The sequence below is a fragment of the Lepidochelys kempii genome, chromosome 3 (assembly GCF_965140285.1).
Source record: "Lepidochelys kempii isolate rLepKem1 chromosome 3, rLepKem1.hap1, whole genome shotgun sequence".
Taxonomy (NCBI): Eukaryota; Metazoa; Chordata; order Testudines; family Cheloniidae; genus Lepidochelys; species Lepidochelys kempii.
Window position 1 is genome coordinate 3,154,242 of NC_136382.1, and position 21,700 is coordinate 3,175,941.

At 57.8% G+C, this 21,700-nt stretch overlaps 2 protein-coding genes across 3 annotated transcripts in view; one reads left to right on the top strand and one right to left on the bottom strand.

Moving 5' to 3' along the window:
• Window positions 1-5,819, top strand: part of GAREM2 (GRB2 associated regulator of MAPK1 subtype 2) — a 45,079-nt gene extending 39,260 nt beyond the window's left edge. The window contains exons 5-6 of the mRNA XM_073335492.2: window positions 1,589-1,752; window positions 2,766-5,819. Coding sequence (XP_073191593.1) covers window positions 1,589-1,752; window positions 2,766-3,705 — 1,104 coding nt within the window. The 3' untranslated portion in view covers window positions 3,706-5,819. The remainder of the gene's footprint in view (window positions 1-1,588; window positions 1,753-2,765) is intronic.
• A 2,008-nt stretch (window positions 5,820-7,827) lies between these two features.
• The window catches only part of HADHA (hydroxyacyl-CoA dehydrogenase trifunctional multienzyme complex subunit alpha), a 38,185-nt gene continuing 24,312 nt past the window's right edge, over window positions 7,828-21,700 (bottom strand). For both annotated transcript variants that reach the window (XM_073335494.2, XM_073335493.2), the window contains 9 exons: window positions 19,996-20,130; window positions 18,175-18,346; window positions 17,209-17,295; window positions 14,634-14,774; window positions 13,135-13,203; window positions 11,792-11,987; window positions 10,713-10,827; window positions 9,830-9,975; window positions 7,828-8,336 (listed from right to left, as the gene is read on the bottom strand). In XM_073335494.2, the coding sequence (XP_073191595.1) occupies window positions 8,191-8,336; window positions 9,830-9,975; window positions 10,713-10,827; window positions 11,792-11,987; window positions 13,135-13,203; window positions 14,634-14,774; window positions 17,209-17,295; window positions 18,175-18,346; window positions 19,996-20,130 (1,207 nt within the window). In that variant the 3' untranslated portion in view covers window positions 7,828-8,190. The remainder of the gene's footprint in view (window positions 8,337-9,829; window positions 9,976-10,712; window positions 10,828-11,791; window positions 11,988-13,134; window positions 13,204-14,633; window positions 14,775-17,208; window positions 17,296-18,174; window positions 18,347-19,995; window positions 20,131-21,700) is intronic.

Sequence of the window (21,700 nt, forward strand, 5' to 3'; positions counted from 1 at the left end):
ATCCGACAGCTGGTAGCAGTAGTAGGCTGCTATCCTGCAGTGGACCAGCCCCTGGGGGACGCCAAGATACCGCCCCTATTGCCAGTAGGTTACTCTGACCTCCCCTGTTTCTATGATTACTGGCCGTGTGCAGGGGCCGAGTGTCACGGAGTCCCTGGGCGATGCTCTGGAACTGATCCCCATGAAGCCAGGCAGGACTCTGGGGCAGTCGCCTTTCTATGAGCAGCCTGTCTGCAGGACACACAGCTCCCACCTTCCTGGGTCTGACCTCGGAGCAGTCAGCATCCTCTGCCCCTCCGTGTGCTTCCCACAGCGAGTCTGCCCAGGCGGGGTCCTGGGGAAGCCAGAGGGTCCTGCCCCCCAACTCCGCAGTCAGACGTGGCTCTCCGCCAGCCAGTAAAACAGGGGTTTATTAGACGACAGGAACATGGTCTAAAACAGAGTTTGCAGGTGCAGAGAACAGGACCCCTCAGCTGGGTCCATTTTGGGGGGCAGTGAGCCAGACAACCACGTCTGCCCTTCACTCCATGTCCCGGCCAGCCCCAAACTGAAACTCCCTCCAGCCCCTCCTCCTCTGGGCTTTGTCCCTTTCCCCGGGCCAGGAGGTCACCTGATTCCTTTGTTCTCCAACCCTTTAGCTCTCACCTTGCAGGGGGGAAGGGCCCAGGCCATCAGTTGCCAGGAAACAGGGTGTCAGCCATTCTCTGTGTCCAGATTCCTGCACACACCTGCCCTCTAGGGCTCTGCAACGACCATACACCCTTACCCCACCCCCTAGAGACTTAAGAACTGCCTAGGGGAAACTGAGGCACCCCCACACTATTCAGAGGAAATATTAAGAACAGTCCTGCTTCGTCACACCGAGGCTGGATGTGTGATTGGCTGGGGCACGGGGGGTGTCTTTGGGGTGAGATGGGAACCCAGAGCCTGGCTCTCTTGTGGCCGTGGGGCCCAGTTTTTCAGTCTTGGGGCAGGATCTGGCCTATCGTGCGTCTCCATCTCCCTGGTCCCAGTGAAGGGAACCCAGGGGCTGCTCCAGCTCAGCCGCACTCCCGGGGGGGCTCCTCGCGCTGGGAAGAACCCGCTCCGCGGACAGGCTCCCGAAGGGAGAGGCAGGGCCCTGCTGTTATGCCGGGGTGTCAGGCGGGCTGAGCCCGTGCCGTCCCCGCACATCCACTGCCCCCGCCCCGCCTGTGGGCGCTTTGCCACAGCTGGGGACGCCGCAGGAAAAGGGCCGTGCCCAGACCTGAGCCGAGAAGCCCAGAGAAAGTTCCTGCCCTCTCCCTCCCTGCGGCCCGTGGGCTGGAAGGATGCAGGAGCAGGACCAGTCCGGAAGGCACCATCACTTCCCAAAGCCCGGCTATCCCCCGGGGGGATTCCTTCCTGGTGCCGGTATCTTAGCGGTAACAAACCTGGCAGCCTGGCACCAAGAAGCCAAGCAAGGCAGGGCCCTGGGGGACGTTCTACTGTTGCATGGCGGGGGGGCATTCAGGGCAGGGGTCCGAGCACTAACGGGCGCCCAGGGCTCGGGCGGAAGAGTCCATGCTGCTCTCTGCTCTCTCTAGCCCCAGCTCCTCGTGTTTTCCAGGTGAAGGAGGAATGCCGCCTGCTGAACGCCCCCCCCGTCCCGCCCCGGGGCAGCCGGCCCCACGCCACCTCCAGCCCACCCGTCCCCCTGCGCTTCCCAAAGCTCCAGCCGGCGCACTCGCCCAGTCCCAGCGTCTCGTACTACTCAGCCGGGCTCCACGACGCGTGAGTGGGGGCTGCGCCGGGGGAGGTAGTCCCAGGGGCGGGACGGGAGGCGGCGAGGCAGCGCCCAGGGCGGTGACTGTGGCTGGAAGTGGCGGCTTTCTCGAGGCCTGGTCAGCGACGCCCTTGGCCCTTTTCACAGGGGCATCAGAGCCCGTGTCCTGGCCACATTCCAGCCTGGGTCGCCCCCGCCTACATCTCCCCTCTACTGCCCCAGCTCTGAGCCTCCTGCTGCCGCCTTCCAGCCCAGCGGTGGCTGCGTGTCCGTGACGGGGACAGGAGCACCGCCTGGAATTGGGGAAGGGCTTTGGGAAAGGCGGGTGGGAGGGGGAGGCAGGCCCAAGTAACATACAAGCATGAGATGCTCTTGATCGAGGGGGAGGGGTTACCTTCTCCTATAGCCCCACCCTCACCCCAGGAGGCCCCGCCCATGCGTGGGGAAGCCAATCACATGAAAGCAGGACCATAGACTCTGATAAATGAGGCATCGACTGGACCTCCCAGGTGCCATCCTGTTTCCACCCCGGCACTCCATCCAGTCCAGCTGTGACCCTCTCTGGGCCTGGGGGGCTCTTATCCCTACCCGGGGAGATGCCCCCACAGTCCCCTAGATCTTGCTGGGCCTGGCCCTTCTCTCAATCCCTGCAGCCTCAGCAACCTGCAACGTCTAGGGGACGTGGGGCTGGCCTTAGCCCTTTCCTGGATCTGTAGCCGAGCTGGAGAGATTCGGCTTACCCAGCCCCCACCGTCAGTCCGTCCATCCAGGCCCCGGGGCAGTTTGCCGGCAACGCTCTGCTGTCTCCCTCGCGCCCTGCCAAGGGGACGGTGGCGGATGCCCCAGCCGTGAGGTAGCCCAGTCGATTTCCACCCAGCCAGGTGGCTAGGACGGGTCGGGACCCGATCCAGGCTGTGGACCCAACGCTCTGGGGGTGCAGATCCGGGCGCTGTGTTAGGCCCGTTGTAGCTGGAGCAGCCCCCGGCTGTGCCCTGCCTGACGCTCTCTCTCTTCCCGGCAGCTCAGGGACGCGGAGCGGGAGCTGCTCGCCCTCCCCGGACTCCTACTCCCTCTATTGCTACCCCTGCACCTGGGGCGACTGCAAGGCCGGGGACTCTGCCGGCCGCCAGCTGCCGGGGACCGTGCCGCCCAGCACCCAGCCCAGCCAGACGTCCTGGTCGGACCCCTGGGCCTACGCCGACACGGGCCCCAGCGTGGCCAGCGGGCGCTCCACGCCCCTCCTGGGGGGCGACGCCCCCATCAAGACCTACCACGGCTGCCCCCGCCTCAAGGCCCCCCACCCCCAGAAACGCTTTGCCCCTTTCGGGGCCCTGAACCCCTTCGCCAACCCCGCCTACTCGCCCAGCCCCTCCTCCTCCCCTGAGTGGCTGGAGGCCCTGGACTGGCAGAAGCCCCCCTCTGCGCCCACACCAGAGACCTTCGACCCCTTCGAGAGCGCCCCCCCCGAGTCGGAGCGCTGCTACAGCCAGCCAGGTGCCTGCCCCGCCCCCCCGCCCCGGCCCCCCAAGAGCCTGGAGGCGGAGGGCCTTGTGATCCGCAGCACGGCACCGCTCCCGCCCACCATCGTGCGCGGGGCCGAGGGGGGCGTCACCCGCGTCTACCTCACGCAGGGCGTCATCGAGGTGCCGCCGGCGTCGGCCCCGCGCAGCGGCCCGGGCGAGAACGCCAGCCACGTGCCCGGCGCGCCCCGGCTGAACGGCGGCGGCTCGGCCTGGCAGCCCCCCGCCGACCTGGCGGCGCTCTCCGTGGAGGAGGTGTCCCGATGCCTGCGCTTCATCGGCCTCTCCGAGGACGCGGTGAGCTTCTTCGCCCGCGAGCGCATCGACGGCAGCATCTTCGTCCAGCTCCCCGAGGAGATCCTCGCCGACGACTTCCGCCTCACCAAGCTGCAGGTCAAGAAGATCATGCAGTTCATCAAGGGCTGGCGACCCAAGATCTAGCGCGAGGCCTGGCTCGTGGCACGTGGACATGGGGCCCGGCTCGTGGCACGTGGACGTGGCACCCGGCTGGTGGGCTCGGCCCGTGGACGTGGGACCCGGCTGGTGGGCTCGGCCCGTGGACTTGGGGCCCTGCTCGTGGGCCTGGGCCGTGGACATGGGGCCCAGCTCGTGAGCCTGGCCCGTGGTCGTGGGGCCTGGCTGGTGGATGCAGTCTGTGGGGTTGGGGTGGGCCCCCACACAATGACCCATTGCCTAGGATGGGCTCTGTGGCTAGACCTGGCTCGTCGGGGTGGGGCCCTGCACAATGACCCAGTCCATGGGGGCCAGGCCCACGTGTACAGATGTGGGGCCTCCAGTGTGCACAGCCCTGCTGAGGGGCCTGGGAGCAGCCCACTGGCACTGGGGCCCCGAGCACCCAGACCTGTCATGGGACGGGGCCCCCAGCTCTGGACCACGAGGAGCTTTGCTTTCAGCTGCAGCTGGCCTGGTTCCCCTGGGGCCTCGTTCCCTTCCACCCCATTGCTTGATCCACACACCCCATTACCCCTATGCTCGGGGGGGGGTGGATCCCAGGGCCTCCTCCCTCCACCCCACCCTGATATCATGCTGCCATCTTCCCTCTCTGCCCTGAGCCTCCCTCTAGTCAGCATGTGCCATGACAGCCTCCTGGGGGCGCTGCATCCCCTAAATCCCCCCCACCCCCAGATTCAGTGTCACCCCCTGGGTGCCCAGTAGGGCCTTGAGGCAGTGGGTGCTGGGCCTTAGTGGGTGGCTACCCCCCACCCCCCCCCGGAGGAGCGGAGTGCGAGTGGGCAGCAGGGCTGGGCAAGGCGTCAGCCTGGAGGGGGGCCCGGGAGCAATGACGGGTCTGGCTGTGGGCACAGAAGGCTGGGTGCAGTGCTGGGAGCTGGCTGGCTGGGGGACTGGGGCACACTGCACCCCAGAAGGGCTAACACAGCCCTAGCCAGGACCTGCCCTGTCTGCGTGCAGGGCTGGGGTTTGGAGTGCTAGGCTGTATATGCCGGCTCACCCCCTCCCGGCCCCGAGCACGGGGCCCAGCCCAGACGCAGCGGCGGGGCCAAGCCTTGCCCTGGACAGCTGAACAGAGACGCATGCCCGAGCCCCAGGCCTGCCTGCATTTAACAGCGGGGCCTCCCTGCTGCCTTAGCAGAGTTCGCTGCAATTCATTTCCTTGTGTGTTTGGTGGGCTGCCTGTCCCCCTTGTCCCCCCCAGGGGCAGGGGCCTGCCTGTGCTCCTGCTTGGCTGCAGGAAGCTCCCTGAGTGGCTGGGTTACTGCCCGTTCATTGCCCCCAAGGACCGGTATGCAGCCCAGCCCCCCCGGGCTCCATGGCAAGGGGCAGGCCGTGCCCGCGGGCAGCACTGCAGGCTGGGCTGGGGCGTTTCAGTCCGAGTTTTTCACTCTGCCCCCTGCCGGCTGGCACCGCAGCCCCGGCCCTTGCTCAGGCAGGAGGAGGGGTGCTTGGCCCTGCAGAGCGCGGCAGCCAAGAGCCATGCCCCAGCTACTGCCCAGGGACCTCAGAGCACGAGGGGCAGGAGAGATTCCCATCTCGGGGGGACGTACAGGACACATGGCAGGGCCCCCGCCCCAGCAGCCGCCTGGCAGCTATCGGGGTGCCCGGAGATACCGCTAGCGCCTTCTGCTCGGGGCAAGCCCTCAGCACGTGGCTGCAAACCAGCGTGGCCTTTTGGACAGCGTCCGAGCCCGGCGCCCGCATCCGAGCCGCGTCTCTAGCCTGCCACCCACCCCAGCATTGAACTAAGAGGACACGGCCCGCCCCGCCCTCAGCCCCGGTGCAGGGCCTGCCGCTTGCTCGTCAGCAGCTGCTGCTGGGCGCTGCCGTTACCTGCCGGGGGGGTTAACTCGCCTGCCACAGGGGCTGGGGTAATTAGCGGCCTGCGGCTGCTCGCCCCCCCGGCCCGCTCAAGGAGCTTGGCTCCGGCTGGCTCAGTTCAGGGGCTCGGACGCTCGCCCCTCGTTGGGGTTAACACCGGCTAGCGCCGCGCTCTCAGCCCCACCGGGCGGGGCCGGGCTTGGGTTTGGTTCTGCTGGTTTAACTTAATCCTTGTGGATTAGTGAAATAAAGATTTTAAAAGGCAGCCCTGGCCCACGGGAACGGCTGTTTGCAGGGGCGGGAGGGCCTGGGAGCTGGGATGGATGAAAGAAGCTGGTTGGGGGGCAGCTGCATGCCCGCTGCCCCCTCCAGAGGAGGGAGGATGGCGCTGCTGCTTCCAGCCTTCACCCAGGGCCAGTAGGGCCTGATCCCTGCCCCACTGCACAGGAGGGGCTGGGGCCGGATCCCCGCGCCCCTCCGCACGGGCCCTACGCTCGCAGCTGGGGATGCGCCCTTCCAGCAACCCAGCCCTGTTCTTCCTTTTCAGCTCTCGTGAGCTGTGCCCTGTGGAGGCTGAGGCGGGTTCTGCTAGCACAGGTGGGTCAAGGCAGCCACTGGCTGGATGCTACTGGAGTGACTGGTCCCACGCCTCTGGGGTGAGATCTGCACAGCGCAGAGGGGAGCCTATAGCCCCATGGCCTATGGATCTAGGCCAGGGGTTGGCCCCCTTTCTGAAGCGGTGTGCCGAGTCTTCATTTATTCACTCTAATTTAGGGTTTTGCATGCCAGTAATGAGAATCCATGTGACCCATACTAAGCTGCACCCCTCACTGCCCCAGGCTGCAGGCAGAGGGCCATAGCTGGGGGCAGCTGCAGAGGCCCAGACCGGTGGCCGGGACTGGGAACCGGGCTGGTGGCCAGTACCCCAGGCCAGCAGCAGGGCCTCCCGGACCAGTGGCCACGAGCCAGGGCTGGCAGCGGGCTGAGCAGGGCCAGCGGCCAGGACCCCGGCTAGCAGATGGCAAGCAGCCGGTACCCCAAGCCAGCAGCAGAGTCCCCTGGACCAGTGGCTGGGACTGGTAGTGGGTGAGCAGATAGAAGCCCAGACTGGCACCGGAGCCCCCCAGACCGGTGGCCGGGACCTGGCCCAGCAACAGGCTGAACAGGGTCGGTGGCCGGGACCCCAGCTGGCCGGGGGCCAGTATGCCAGGCCAGTAGTGGAGCCCCGTGACCGGTGGCCGCGAGCCGGACGGTGTGAGTGCCACCGAAAATGAGCTCACGGGCCATAGGTTGCCTAGGCTCCCACATGAGCTGGCTCCAGGCTGGCAGCTGTGAGCAACACAGGCCGCACCCGAGACCTGTTTAACAGGCTGCCTAGGCAGAGCCAAGCCCCTGGCCATGGTGCTGGAACAGCTTGGAGCTGCTGGAACAAGGCAGGCAGCTGGAGAGGAGAGCCCCTGGCCCCTGCATGGGCAGAGCTAGGACATACAGCGGAGTCCCATGGAAATCCAAGAGGGCCGCCCCTGCCTGGGCAAGGGAAACACTGTCTGGAGCTGGGCAGCACCTGCCAGGCCTGGAGCAGGGGCTCGAACTAGGGCAGGTGCCCAGACCTGAACTGAGGAAACTTTTAGAGCAAGAGGAAACATTTTCTTAAAGGGCAGGTAGGAGGCTCCAGGGGACACAAGGAGCAGCAGGGTGAGGGCTGGGTAGCTCCAGGGGGGCTCCCAGCTTCCTGTTTTCACCCCCATACCTGATCAGAGCCAGAGGCACAAGAGTCACCTGCTGGGGGGGTGGGGGCGGCCATCCAAACCGCCACACTGAGGACGGAGGTAGCTGCAGCAGGCAAAGGAAGTCCAAGCACCACATGCTGCTGGGGCTAATCTATGTGGGCGGGGGGGGGGCGGCTATCAGTGACAGGTGCACAGAGATTTAAAGCCTTTTAGTTTAAATTAGTTCTGCCCATGGCAGCCTTCCTGGCCTTCAGGGGATGGATTTGCAATTACAGGAGCCTCCAGCTGCCACTCTAACCCTAGTGGGTCAGGGCAGCTGGGAGCTGGAGGCTCTGAACTATTGACTGACACCCCCCCCCCCCCCATCTCCATTAACACCAGTTTCGCACAGCTCAGCAGAGCACTGGAGAAAGCAGGTTGCCCCAGACAGGCGGACAAGCTGGAGCAGTCACCGAGTGCTTTATTTCCCTCAACCCCGTGAGGCTCCACCCCTCTGCATGTGAGGGCCTGAGACAGGATTAAGCAGGCAGAGGCCAGAAACAAGAGACCGGTGGTTTATTGTTAAACATTTGCCATGAACCGTGGTGGGGAGCAGCTGTCCTGGGCACGGCCATGGGGCTAACGCCTGCTGGACGGAGGCTCTGGAGGGCATTGGGTTGACTGAACACAAAAACCCTTCTTCCATCTTCAAACGGGAGGTGCAACACCCAACCAGCCAGGGATGGGTGGGAGAGTGCCTGAGAAGCTGCTAAGGCACTTAAAGGGCTACAAACCTCCACAGTTCACTGCCCCCCAGCCCCGGTGCTTAGAGAGGAACGGACAGAATAGAGCTTTGGCTGGAGCAGGCTCTCCCCAGGCTCTAGCTGCGAGTGCGTCTATGGCTGGAGGCCCGTGGACACGTTCAGTGGTGGAATTTCTTGCTCGGGTCGTTGGCGTGATCCAGAAGCAGCTGGCATGGTGTGAACTGGTTTCCGTAGACGGCCTCATACTTCCGCAGCTTGTCCACCAGCTGCTTGGCTCCAACGGAGTCTGCGTATCTGAAAGGGCCTGCACAGAACACGGGGCTAAGTCAGTAGGGGGGATTGTGCGAGAGGGCACCACTCGAGAGCCTGCAGGAGAGCTGTGCCCAACCCGGGAGACAGGCAAACACACTGGACTCAAGCCTCCTGTCTGTGTGCAGAGGAAACACCCCTGGATTTCAGGCTGAGCTCTGCTGTGTATAGGGGAGCAGGCTCCCCAAGTACAGGCCAGGAGAGAATTCAGGCCTTGCTCTGGCTCAGCACAGCAATCCTGCCCACACAGAGCACAGTGAGGTTGGCTGAGTGGCTGGCGAGGGGCTAGGCAGCAGCAGGGGAAGGCAAGCCCCTGCATCCTGCGCTGCCTGGCTGACTAGGCAGTTCCAGGGGTGGTGGTGTGGGCCCCCCCTCAGACGATTATGTGCAATGGTGCCAGCAGAAATGGATGTAAAAGCTGCTGCCACTGTTACTTTTAGGACAATCCCAGCTGTGCTCAGGGGCCTTTTAATGTTTGCAATCAAGGCCAAGGACACTTTCAAGGAGCAAACTGCTGCACACTGGAGCCAACTGTCCAGCTGTGCTCAGCCGTGACACCCAGCTGGAAGGGAAGCAAAGACACCTGCTGCCAGCACTTGACCCCACTGACAGGGAGGGTCTTCGCTGTGTGCAGAGCAGACCTGGACTCTCACGCCCAGCTACATCAGCCACCTCACCGCTGAGCTGCGGGGGCCCCCCAAGGCCAGGGGACGTACCCTAGGATTTAATGGGTGGGGTAGTGTTTGAACCGCATGAGCCAGGGGGAATAGCTAGACTGGGCCATAGGCTGTGGGCCAAGCCCAGCTGTGTCTGGAATTCCATATTAACAGCAGCTGCAGGCTCACCCCCAGACATGCCCTGTGTTTACAGGCGACAGCATGGGACTGCAGAGCTTGGCCCTCGGGGCAGTTTAAGCGATATGACTGAAGTCCCTTGAATCTGCAGCCGTGACCGAGAACCTGAGCTCTGGTTTCAGGAGCCCACTGCCCAGCCCCAGCCCCAGCCCCAGCATGCTTCGGGAGGTGCAGCGTGATGGTATTCTAGCCAACTATGCTGAGCCGGCGAGCCACGCTGCCCCACGCCCTGCACACGCCGCATCCATGGCGACTTCTCGGAAGACTAGTTCAGTGCTCAAGCGAGGGGCTTGTAGACCACACGCTCCATGCACAGCTTCGCTCTCAAGAGTGCCGGACTCCGCTCCCCGGAGGGTGAATGCAGACGGGTACCACGTTCAACTCACTCGTGACTCGGGTCCTGGCTACACTCGAGTCTTGGCTGGCATAGCTATGCTGGCAGAGCCCCCTAGTGGAGACCGCGGAGGAGTTCTCTGGCCAGTATAGCTACGCCACCTCCCTGAAGGGCACTAAGCGGCCAAACACTCTTCCGTGGGCAGCTGCCTCCAGATCAAGCTTTACTGCCAGCCCAGCTTAGTCCCGTTCCCTGCTCCGTCAGGCAGCCTCTTCCGTACGGCCGGGGGAAGCCACTCACCTCCCAGACAGGGCGGGAAGCCCAGGCCAAACACAGCTCCAATGTCTCCTTCCACTGGGTCGCTCAGGATCCCTTCCTGCAGGCACATGGCCGCCTCGTTCACAAACCGCGTCACCAAGCGCAGCTGGACGTCCTCGTCGGAGCAGCTGGAACAGAGCGATGTTGCTCAGACCACAGAGCAGCCACTGGGCAAAGCGGGAGGGGCAGCCTGGGGCCCAGGCCGCGAGAACCAGCCAGGAGCGCCCAGGGGGTGGGGACAGGGCCAGAGGCAGCCACGGCTTGTTGAGTGGCATTAGGACCTGCCCTCTGACTGGAGGAGGCAGCAGGACCAGTCTGATGCTCAGCCTGGGTCCCCAACGATAAGGCAGTGATCTGTCAGGCCCCACACTGGGGCAGCGAAAGGAGACAGGTCAGGCCATACGACGGATCCGATTTCAGAGTGTAGCTGATCCTAGCTGGAGGGCCAGGGGACCATACGGATCCCCCCCTTGACTCGCACCAACTTCTAGGGGGGCTCTCCCCCAAGGTGCAGTACCAGTGTCGACTGTCACACAACCCCCTCCCCCCCCGAGGCAGTTGGCATTCCAAAGGAAGACCCCCAGTGTTCTGTGCTACCAGCAGCCGCCAGTGACCCCCCCAGCACCCCAGAGGTGAGGGATGGCCAATTAAACTGGAGATCAGCCAGTCTCAGAGGGACCAGTGCCAGATCCCGGGGCTGCTCTGCTTGGAGGCCCAGCACAGCCCTTGTGACAGTGCCCCCAGAGGGGCTGTCCGCAGCAGGTGACAGAAGACTTGGCAGCGCTGGGAGAGGCTGGGGTGCCCAGAGCCACCCCCCACTGCCCTCCCCACCCAACCCTTTTGGGTTCAGACACCATCTACTTACACCTCGAGCCTGGAGGGCACCTTGAACTGCGCCAAGATCTCATCCATGCCGGAGTTCACGCTCCTGTTCTTCACGCCTTGTTGGTACACGTAGAAACCCTTTCCTGCCTTGCGGCCTGCCGGGGAGGGGGAATGTCAGTCACTGGCTGAGCTGCCCCTCAACTGCCACTGATCCCCTGGGTTGCATACGGACTGCTAACCTGGTACATGCTTCTCTGCCGGCACAAGCAGCAGGTACCTGTGGGATGAGAGGCTACCCCCAAGCTCAAATGGCACCTGGGAACAGCTTCCCGGTACTGCAGTGAAGGGAGGCGGCCATCTGGCTCTCAGCCCCCTGGAGTCAGGGGAACAGTTCATGTACAGAGGGAAGGGGAAGGCGATAGAGGAGGGGTGGTCAGACAGATCTGCTTGGCCTTGCCAAGAAGCAGCCAGGGCTGCCAGTCTCCACTGGTCTGAGTCTTGGAGATGTTTTGGGGCAGAGGAGAGGTGGGGCGACTGGCTTCCACGGCTCTCCCAACAGCAGATCCTGCCCAGAGTTTGCATCTCATCAATGCTTAAGAGCATGGGCCTGCTGGGGTCAGGAGACGTCCCAAAATTAAGACCAGAGTGACCCAATCGCAGCCCATATCTACAATGCAGCTGTCTTCATCCTTAATACAAAGATGTAGCCCACACGGACTACAGGTCCCAGCATGCAACACTCCTTCGTGGGCTGAGCAGCCTGCAGGGAACAGGCACCCCTGGGGCACGTCTCTGAGGAACAGTGGCCTCTAGTGGCCAGCAATGGCTTTGTCACAGTTGCATCTCGTGCGGCTCTAGGTCGCTCTACCATGTGAGTGGGGTGGCTGGAGCTGCAGCCCCATCTGCCCCTGCCCAGGAGCAGCCGATCAATAACTGGTCTCATCAGGCCAGGGCTTGGAAGGGCTCAAGCGCCATTCAGCAGGGAACGCTGCATCCCAGGGAACAGCTTCTGTGGGCTCGAGCACAAGCGCGAGGCGCTTGCCGGGAGCCCAGCCCAGGGACCAAGAGGGGAGGGGCTGGCACCAGACAGCCCAGCTCAAGCATTCTGGGGCCACTCACCTAAGAAGCCTTTCTCTACCATGCACTTGAACAGCTCGACATTCCCGCCCCCAAAGCGCGGGCCAAAGGCCTTGCCGAGATCCTCTGCCACGTGTGCAGCCACGTCCACGCCCACTTCGTCGATCAGGGTGGCGGCACCCACGGGAAAACCGAACCCTGTGGAAAGGGCATCCACTTTCTTGGGGTCAGCGCCTTCCTGCAGGGACGGAGGGGGGAAGCCCTATGAGCACCCTGGCCTGTGGATATGCAGAGCCCTGCCACACACGGGCCGCAGTGACAGTGCAGGCCTAGACCCTGCTGGTACATCACAGCTGCTGGCCATTGGCTTAAACACCCTGCAAGGGAGCTGGGCAAATGGTGTAAGGAACCAGGAACAGCACAAGCCAAGGAGGTTTGTCAATAGCTGGGGACGGCCAGCCGCAAGGCTGCTCTCAATGGCAGCCAGGCAGAAGATTCCTTTGGGAGGGGCCTCCAGGTGTCACCCAATAGCCCGGGTGGCACAGCACTGTACTTTCCTGGATCAATGGAGCACCGAGGAGCCTGTGTCCTGAACTCTGCCCCCATTGTGCTAAGATGTCTGTCCCAGCCCCAAAGAACTTATGGCCCAAGTGTAGGCTCCTAAACCTTCATAAAGACCTTTGCACTTTTGTTCCATCCAGTGATCTCCAGGCTTCACACAGATCGGCAAGCATCCCCCTATTACACCAATGGGGAAACCGAGGCAAAAGATAAACAGCTTGCCAAGGCCATCTATCAAGGCAGTGATAGAGATGAGATTAGAACCTGTTACTCTCCCAACTCAAACCCTTGCTCCATTCAGAAGCCATTTCTGCCACTCCATTCCTCCTGCCTGTGCTAAGGACAATTCTGCCCCCTTGCTGTATAACACTATCCTTCACTAAGCTCTTCCAGCCAATGAGTTCAAAGTGCTTTGCGAGGTCTGCATTAACTCTCAACCCCACCCTGAGCGGCAGCTGTCCCTTTCTGATAGGTGGGGAAGCAGCTAAGTGACTTGCTCTTTCACGTGTGAAGTTTAACAGCAGACAACACCACCGGGTCAAGGCTCAGAGGGGCTGCGGGTGGGGAAGTTCCACCACTTCTTTTCCAGGCAAATCCCTGGTTAACGTACTGGGGGGACAGCAGCTTGGGAGTTACCAAACATTCTACACAAGTTCAACTACCGTGTGGCACCACCTGAGCTGCCTGTGGGCTCTAGGACACGGCTGAGCTCTGGGCCAGCCTGACTTTGTAGGGAGAAGCAGGAGAATCTCATCTACTTTAACATTTGGCAGCTTCTCTGCACCCTGGGGCTTTCCGGCAGCATACTCGATTCCAATACACACCTGGAGAACTCTGACCACTTCGGCCAGCATTGGCCCCAGACATCTGGTGGTGTAGAAACCTGGTCCATCCTGGGAGAGGCAAACGGGACAGCAAGGTAGGTTAGCGTCAGAAGCCCTGCAAGACCAAGGACTCCCTGCCTACTTAAACTGCAAGAACTGCTTCCCGAGCTAGATTTCAGAGCCCTAGAATGCAGACACTGCATTGTCCAGGATTTTCAGTGCTCTATAATCAACTCCTAGAATGGTTTGTTTTGGCCTGAGTGGAAGACACAGGAATGTGGGAAGCTCCTCACACATCTGCTTCCTGCTAAGTTCCAGAGACGCCCTGGACCTGGCTGAGTCACGGGCCCAGCTCCACAGCGCTCAACAGGGGTAGAATTCACAGGTCTGGGCCGGGGGCAGGGGTGTGACCTAGCACATTAGCTGCCCCAGCCGCAGCAGGCAGGGGAAGAAGATTAACACTCACTCAGCGAAAAGGTGGAGTGTTCTGCAGAGACTAATGGTCAAGGCAGAGCATTACTTCTAAATGCAGAGAGGTCCCAGCACTGCAGGGAGTCTGAGTAGAGGGCTGGGACTCTGAGCCAAATGGACGTGGGAGTGACAAGGCCCAGGGTTTGACAAATGTATCCAACTCTTGCTAGTCCCAGACTAAGCCTACTACCCAGGTCACACCCTAGGAAAGCCACCCCTGTAATTCAAAGGAACAAGAGCGGTATTTGGATTCGAGGGCACTGTCAGTCATTTAGGAATCCCTCACCAGGTTGCCCGGGTTGGTGCTGGCACACTCCGTCTCTGGCTTCACTGCCCTCTCCCAACAGGTCATGGCACGGTTTCCTCTTCTGTGCAACTCATCCCCATCTCTCTGGCACTGCGCCGGGCTCTACCTCACCTCCTTTAGTCCAGATCTACTCCCACTTTCCTCAGCCTTGCGGCCAGGGACGTTTTTGTCCTAAGAAGCTAGAGCAGGGCCTTGCTGCCCATGGTAACCTCCTGACAGAAGTGAGCCCATCCTGCCTGCAGCTCTTGGGGGGAGGAGCGGCAGCGAGATTTTGACCCAGGCACCGGTCCCTGCTCAGGGTCCCACTTTTGGTAGCAGCCTCCAGAGAGGCATTTGATACATCTGAAGGCCCTAGCCCTCCAAGAGCAGGAAAAATGGAACACTCTTCCCCAACCTACCCAGACTGTCATGGCTGCCGCAAAGGGGGTGGCTGGGAGGGTGTGCGCCCCTCCTGTACTCTAGTTCACCCCACCCTCCACACTTGGGTTCTCCACACTAGTGAACAGCTCCAGTGCATCTCAGACCTGCTGCTTTAATACCAGCCTAGTCCAGTTCCTGAGAGCCTTGACCTTTAGAAGTGGAGAAACTCAAACCTCTCCCGCACCTAGAAGCCCAAAAGACTTTCAACGCTCCTGTTTAACCTCTTGGTTCATCCACCTGCCATCTCGGGCAGTGTCAGTGGTTTCAGGACCTGCCAGGATCTCGAGCAAGAGTACTTTACCTTGACTACAATGATGATCTTCCCTTGCTTGAGGCCGACAGCTACAGCAGAGGCAACTGTGTCCTGGGAGGTCTTGTCCGTGGTGATAATTTCTAGCAGCTGCATCTTGTCCACTGGGGAGAAGTAGTGCATGCCGATCACCTGCCGGGAAGGGCATAAGGGCTTAGCATACAGAAAGCAAGGTACAGACTGGGCTTTTCAGCTCTTTGGACACAGCTCGATGGCTGACAGACACTTTTGGCATCAGGCAGACGCTCAGAGGGGTCTCCTACCTGACAGCAAGCCTGTTAACAGCTCTGAAGGGGGAATCACAAGCAGGTCTGTACTAGGGAACTGAACCAGAAGCCATTGATGGACCTAACCTCTGTACTCTAATCTCAGCTCAGCCATTGGGCAAGTTACATGACCTCTCTGCTACCTTCCCCTCTGCAAAGCAAGGCTATGTACATACCTACCTTCTCACTGGGGGAGACAGGTGAGGGGACTAATGTCTGTTCAGTGCTTTGGAAAAAGCACGACAGCAGTGGTTATAAAGAACCACCAGATGTTGAGTGAACTCCCTGTGCTGTAGACACTGTTTTCTGTAGTTGCTACAGTGATGATCTGAATTTAAAATACAAAATGGGTTCCTTTCCAGACGCCAATTAGAGGTAAGTACAACCCTCCCACAGGAACATGGTTTAAGTTTAGATAATTCTGTTCTGAGGCCTATTTGACTAATGCAGTCATGTAATCAAGATGTCACCTTCATGCCCACTGGAAGCTACACTTAGCACCAACATCTGCCTAAGACAGAGGCATCTTATACGAAAGCTGCAGACTGCAACACTAATTACAGTGTGTTAATTAGTGAACTGATTTCCTATTGGTTCTCCATAAAGCATCATTACATGGGCAATTTATCCAGCAAGAGGAAGGGGGCGGAAGCTCATTTGCAAGTTTGAAGGAACAATCTGCATTTCAGATGAGCTGTTACTGTGGTAAGTATAAAGAAAAGGAGGACTTGTGGCACCTTAGAGACTAACCAATTTATTTGAGCATGAGCTTTCGTGAGCTACAGCTCACTTCATCGGATGCATGCCGTGGAAACTGCAGCAGACTTTATATATACACAGAGAATATGAAAAAATACCTCCTCCCACCCCACTGTCCTGCTGGTAATAGCTTATCTAAAGTGATCATCAGGTGGGCCATTTCCAGCACAAATCCAGGTTTTCTCACCCTCCACCCCCCCACACAAATTCACTCTCCTGCTGGTAATAGCCCATCCAAAGTGACAACTCTCTTCACAATGTGTATGATAATCAAGGTGGGCCATTTCCTGCACAAATCCAGGTTCTCTCTCCCCCTCACCCCCCTCCAAAAACCACACACACAAACTCACTCTCCTGCTGGTAATAGCCCATCCAAAGTGACCACTGGTCACTTTGGATAAGCCATTACCAGCAGGAGAGTGAGTTTGTGTGTGTGTGGGGGGGGGGGGGGGGGGCGGCGCGGAGGGTGAGAAAACCTGGATTTGTGCTGGAAATGGCCCAACTTGATGATCACTTTAGATAAGCTATTACCAGCAGGACAGTGGGGTGGGAGGAGGTATTGTTTCATGATCTCTGTGTGTATATAAAGTCTGCTGCAGTTTCCACGGTATGCATCCGATGAAGTGAGCTGTAGCTCACGAAAGCTCATGCTCAAATAAATTGGTTAGTCTCTAAGGTGCCACAAGTACTCCTTTTCTTTTTGCAAAAGGAAGTGCTTCTTCATGCAACCCACAGTCAACCTGTGGAACTCATTGCCCAGGATGTTGTGAATGTCAAAAGTGTAACTGAATTCAAAAAAGAACTCGATAAGTTCCTGGAGGATAGGTCCATCAATTAGCCAAGATGGTCAGGGATGCAACCCCATGCTCCAGGTGTCCCTAAGCCTCTGATTGCCAGAAGCTGGGACTGACAACAGGGGATGGATCACTCAGTTACCCTGTTCTGTTCATTCCCCCTGAAGCACCTGGCATTGGTCACTGTCAGAAGACAGGATACTGGGCTAGGTGCACCTTTGGTCTGGCTCAGTGTGGCTCTTTTTATATTATGTTCTTAAATGGCCCTTTAGTATCTGGTATTTTCTCTCTGTGAGGGTACTTACACACTAAGCAAGTCACCACAGTCTTACAGTCAATCCATTTAGCTTATCAAAGTCACATTAAGGCATTTTTCCCCACCCTCAAATCAGTTTTGTGGCTCTTTTTAAACCCCTCTCTGACTTTCCAACATAGTTTTTCAAGTGTTGACACCAGAACTGGATGCAGCATTCCAGTACCTGCCTAACCAACGCACAAAAAGTCAGCTCCCCACTCCTCCCTCGCCAGTATCCCACAGGCTGGCAAAAAAAGGTAACGCAAAGCACTGCCCTTGGGAGCTCACGGTGCGTTGTTCCATATTCCAAACGTGGAATGAGCCGTCCCGCCTGCTTTCCATGACTGCCTGTCTCCAGCAGCAAACCCAGACCAGAAGACACATCCCACGGGCAGTCACAGCTCTGTCCCAAGCCGCTACCTTTGAACTGCTGGAGGGACTCTGGTACTCACCTTTTCTGGCCTTTTGCTAGCAGCAGCAATTTGACCGATTGGGAGAGCAGATGTGTTACTGGCAAAGATACAGTGAGGAGGGACCACCTAGGGAAACAAGAATAGGCCCCATAAACAACGTGTACAAGCATCACAAGCAACACTCTGTGGCAGGTAGTTTGGACTCGAGGTTTCAGCCGTCTTTTCAGGACTCCTAGTACCACTGTGCATTTCTAGCACCCTTCCCCAAAGGATCTGAAAGCTCTTTAAGACGACAGTGAATGGAGCCTCACAACACCCCATTTGATAGGATAGTTTTACAGATATGGAAACTGAAGCCAGAGATGGTCAGCAACTCCAAGTCATTGGCAAAGCCAGATCTCACTTCCAGCCCTGAGCCAGGACTGCCAACACCAGACTTCCTTCTCCAAATGCATTGCGCCTGCAATTCAATGAAACTATTCCAGTCCTGGGCCCGCAAGGCTCTGCCAACACACCCCAATCAGGTGATCAGATGCCACTGCAATGGCATCATGCAGGAACAGAGACCAGTTCCTTTAACACAAATAGAGTAATTCGCTGAAGCCCACTAGTCTGGTGCCAATGAACAAGAAGTGGGGAAGCAGCAAGTTTGTATGAGGTGGTAAACAAGGGATGAAGGAGCAATGGGGTAGTTGAGATGCCCCATTTGCACTTCAAACCCCCAAGAAAGAGTTAAGAGACTTTTCAGCAACTCCCAGAAGGAGGTGGGAAGCCAGACAACAGCAGGCACAATCCTGCCAAGAGAACTGGTGAGACAGGACAGGGAGACTGTTCCCTGCAGCACTCCCCTGCACAGAGGTTAGATAGTTAAGAGTAACCTCCTCCAGGCAGCATGAATGGCGTCGTACAGAGCAGCCTTGGTAGGAATATGAAGAGGGTGGAGCAGGCTCTGCCGTACACGTACCACAGGCTGGTTGGAAGCTGTTTGGAGATGGGAAAACTCACCGCTTCCACCTCCTTCAGCACTTTGTGCTTGATGCTGAGGTCCTCAAACACAGCTTCAATCACCATGTCGGCCTTGTTGAAGTCCTTGTAATCCAGCTGCCCTGTCATATTACTGAGAATCATGTCCCTTTCAAAAGGGGTCAGGCTCTTTTTCTTCACTTTGTCATTCAGCCTGGAGGAGGAGGAGCTTGGTCAGAGCAGGGCCAGCGGCCCGAGCACAAGCACAGCATACCCTGGTCATCAATCCCTCCCTCCCAGCCAGCGGGGGGCCCTTTCACACCTGCATCAAATCCAGCCCAGGACCATTGGCCTGTCTATTGGCTGTTAGAGGGATGCTGAGGGGCTGGCAAGTGCCCCCCTGATGCAAACAGCGGTGCTTGGGGGCAAACCTAATGCTTGCGTCCTCATCCTAATGCTTGGGAGGGTGAGCATTATGTCTGTAGCCTCCAGGGGCACGTGGGAAGAGGAGGAGGAACCAGAAACAAGGCTTTATAGCCCCTCACTCCTTAACAAGCTGGGCAGCCCAGATTTGCTCCAGGGAATAGCTGAGCTCTCCCTAGCTGCACAAAGCGAAACCTCCCCTGGCAGCAGTGGGAGGGGGCTTTGGGGGCAGTGACTCAGAACAAGTACCTGCTAACTAACTCCCTCCAGAAGGCAACAGGCCTGTGGGTCACAGGGAAAGCTGATGGGGACAAGGGGACTAAGGGGGACAAGTCCATACTCCTCCCCTGCCAGTGGAGGCACATGGCGCAGCCCATATTCAGCAAAGCGCCCTGTTGGGGTAGGTCAGTCTCACCCACGGTTCTCTCTGCCCCCACCTGAGAAGCCCCACCAGGGTCCTGCTACTGGCCTCTACATAGTTGTTTACATTCAGTGCTACAGCCTAGAGCCCGGGCCAGGCACAAGGAACATGTCTGGGGAAGCACGAATGCCAAGGCATGATCAGGACAGCATGTATGATGCTCGAGCAAAGCAGCCTTTTAACTCCTTTGTCCAGTCACACCCCCAGAAATAGCAGTGTTCTTGCACCACGTGGGGTAGTTTACAGAAGCAAACACCCCACTCTGCCACAGTGACAGAAGATTCCCCTTCACACATGGCAGGCTCCCAGGGAGTGGATGTGCCAATCATCCCTACTCAGTTTGCAAAGACAGAAGTACTTGGCACACAGGACAGGTTTCAGGGGCAGCCGTGTTAGTCTGTATCAGCAAAAAAAAATGAGGAATCCTTGTGGCCGCTTAGAGACTAACACATTTATTTGGGCACAAGCTTTCGTGGGCTTGAACCCATTTCATCAGATGCATGGAGTAAAAGATACAGGAGCCATTCTTCAACCAAAAAAAACTTCAAAAACAGACTCCAGCGTGAAGCTGCAGAACTGGAATTAATTTGCAAACTAGATACCATCAGATTAGGCCTGAATAAAGACTGGGAGTGGTTGGGTCATTACAAAACCTAAACTTAATTTCCCCCATACTAATTTCCCCCTACTGTTACTCACACCTTCTTGTCAAGTGTCTGTAATGGGCCACTCTCTTACCACTTCAAAAGTTATTTCTCCTCCCTTGGTATCCTACTGTTAATTGATTTATCTCATTAGACTGATCTAACCCTTGGTTAAGTAACCCGCATCCTTTCATGTATTTATACCTGCTCCTGTATCTTTTACTTCATACATCTGATGAAGTGGCTTCTAGCCCATGAAAGCTTATGCCCAAATAAATTTGTTAGTCTCTAAGGTACCACAAGGTCTCCTTGGTTTTTTTTTGGCACAAAGGAGGCACCATCCAATCCAGCCCTGCTTCTTTGTAGCTAACATACCCTTTGAAGACCTGCTGCTGTCCCCTGCCTAGTCCTTGCAGCGTTGTGTCCTTCAGAATGGTCATCAGCCCCTTATCCACAGACACCTGGGCAATCCCAGCTCCCATTAGCCCTGCTCCCAGCACAGCAAGGTTCCTGCAGCGAAAGGGGAAAACACATTAGCAATCTGCGCTTATTTGTTAGACGCATGACAAAAAATTAACCCCCAGAGGTAAATCCTACGCTTGAGTATTGCCTGACTGGGGAGCACGCATATCGCAAGGATCTGCCTAATGCTGATGGGGTTTCTTGTCAGAAGCCGTTCCAGGTGCAGGGAACAAGCACTGCTCTGCTATTCTACACAAGAGAGAATTACCTGCAGTCTTGATTTTCTCTCCCTAAGCAAAGACACCCCCAAAAACCTCCCTGCAGAGTAATAGGAGGAAGCCTTGCAGTGATTGCTCTGAGGGCTGCTGTCCATTCAGCATCCTCCTAGTGACTGGAAGGCCCTTTGGCATTCAGCTCTCCTAAGCTGTGTATGCCAGACCGCTGCACATTTGTCCCTGCAAATTCTTTAGATGATGCCACAGTCAGTCATGTCCTCACTGTAACTACTGCCCGATACATGCCATAAGCTAAAGACACCTAGCAATCCTCACAACAATCCAGAATGAGAAAGAGAGAGTGGCTCTTAAAAGAGACAAATGCCTCAGGGCTGCAGCTCCTGCAGTTATGTTACCAGCTGATTTGAGGGCTGCTCAGCAAGAGATCACTCATTCCTTCCAGCTGGGTCACGCCTTAGTGTGCAAGAATCAAACTCTTGTTTTTAAGGTCACATGGTGTATTTAATTGGTCCAACCTCCCCAGGCAACATGTCTATGCAAGATGCAGCCAGCACCCCTGGTATATTCATCCTGCGTATGACCCTTGTGGACCACGGTCCCCCACACAATTACACAATACTCCGTCACGATGCCCAACATGCCTGTGCAAAACAGAGTCTTCTCTAGCCACCATTAACGATGGCTTCTTGGAGCAGCTGGTCCTGGAACCCCAAGGGGAGAGGCAATTCTTGATTTAATTCTAAGTGGAGCACAGGATCTGACCCAAGGGGTGAATATTGCTGGACCGCTTGGTAACAGCTACCATAATGTAATTAAATTTAACACCCATGGCGGGGGGTGGGAGAAAAATACCAAAGAAACTCTCCACAATAGCAATTAACTTCAAGAAGGGGAACCATACAAAGATGAGGGTTATTACATGGAAACAAGAAGGAACAATCACAAGAATGAAATGCCTGCAAGCTGCATGGAAACGACTTAAACACGCCGTAACAGGCTCAAACTAAATGTATACCCCAAATTGGAAAAAAACCCAACACCAGAGGACCAAAAAAATGCCACCATGGCTAAACAGAGCAGTTAGAGGCAAAAACACTCCCTTTAACAATTGGAAGTCAAATCCTACTGAGGAAAATAAAAGGGAACAAACTCCGGCAAGTCAAGTGGAAAAGTATAATTAGGCAGGCCAAAAAACCAAAAAAACCCCCTACCAACCAACAAAAATACTGAAGTACATCAGAAGCAGGAAGCCTGCCAAACATCAATGGGGCCACTGGCTAATGAAAGTGCTAAAGGAGCACTCAGGGAAACGACCTGCAAACTGCATGGGAGTGTGAGGCTGGCAGCCAAGGTACCAGCTCATGCCAAGGCCCCCAGGCCTC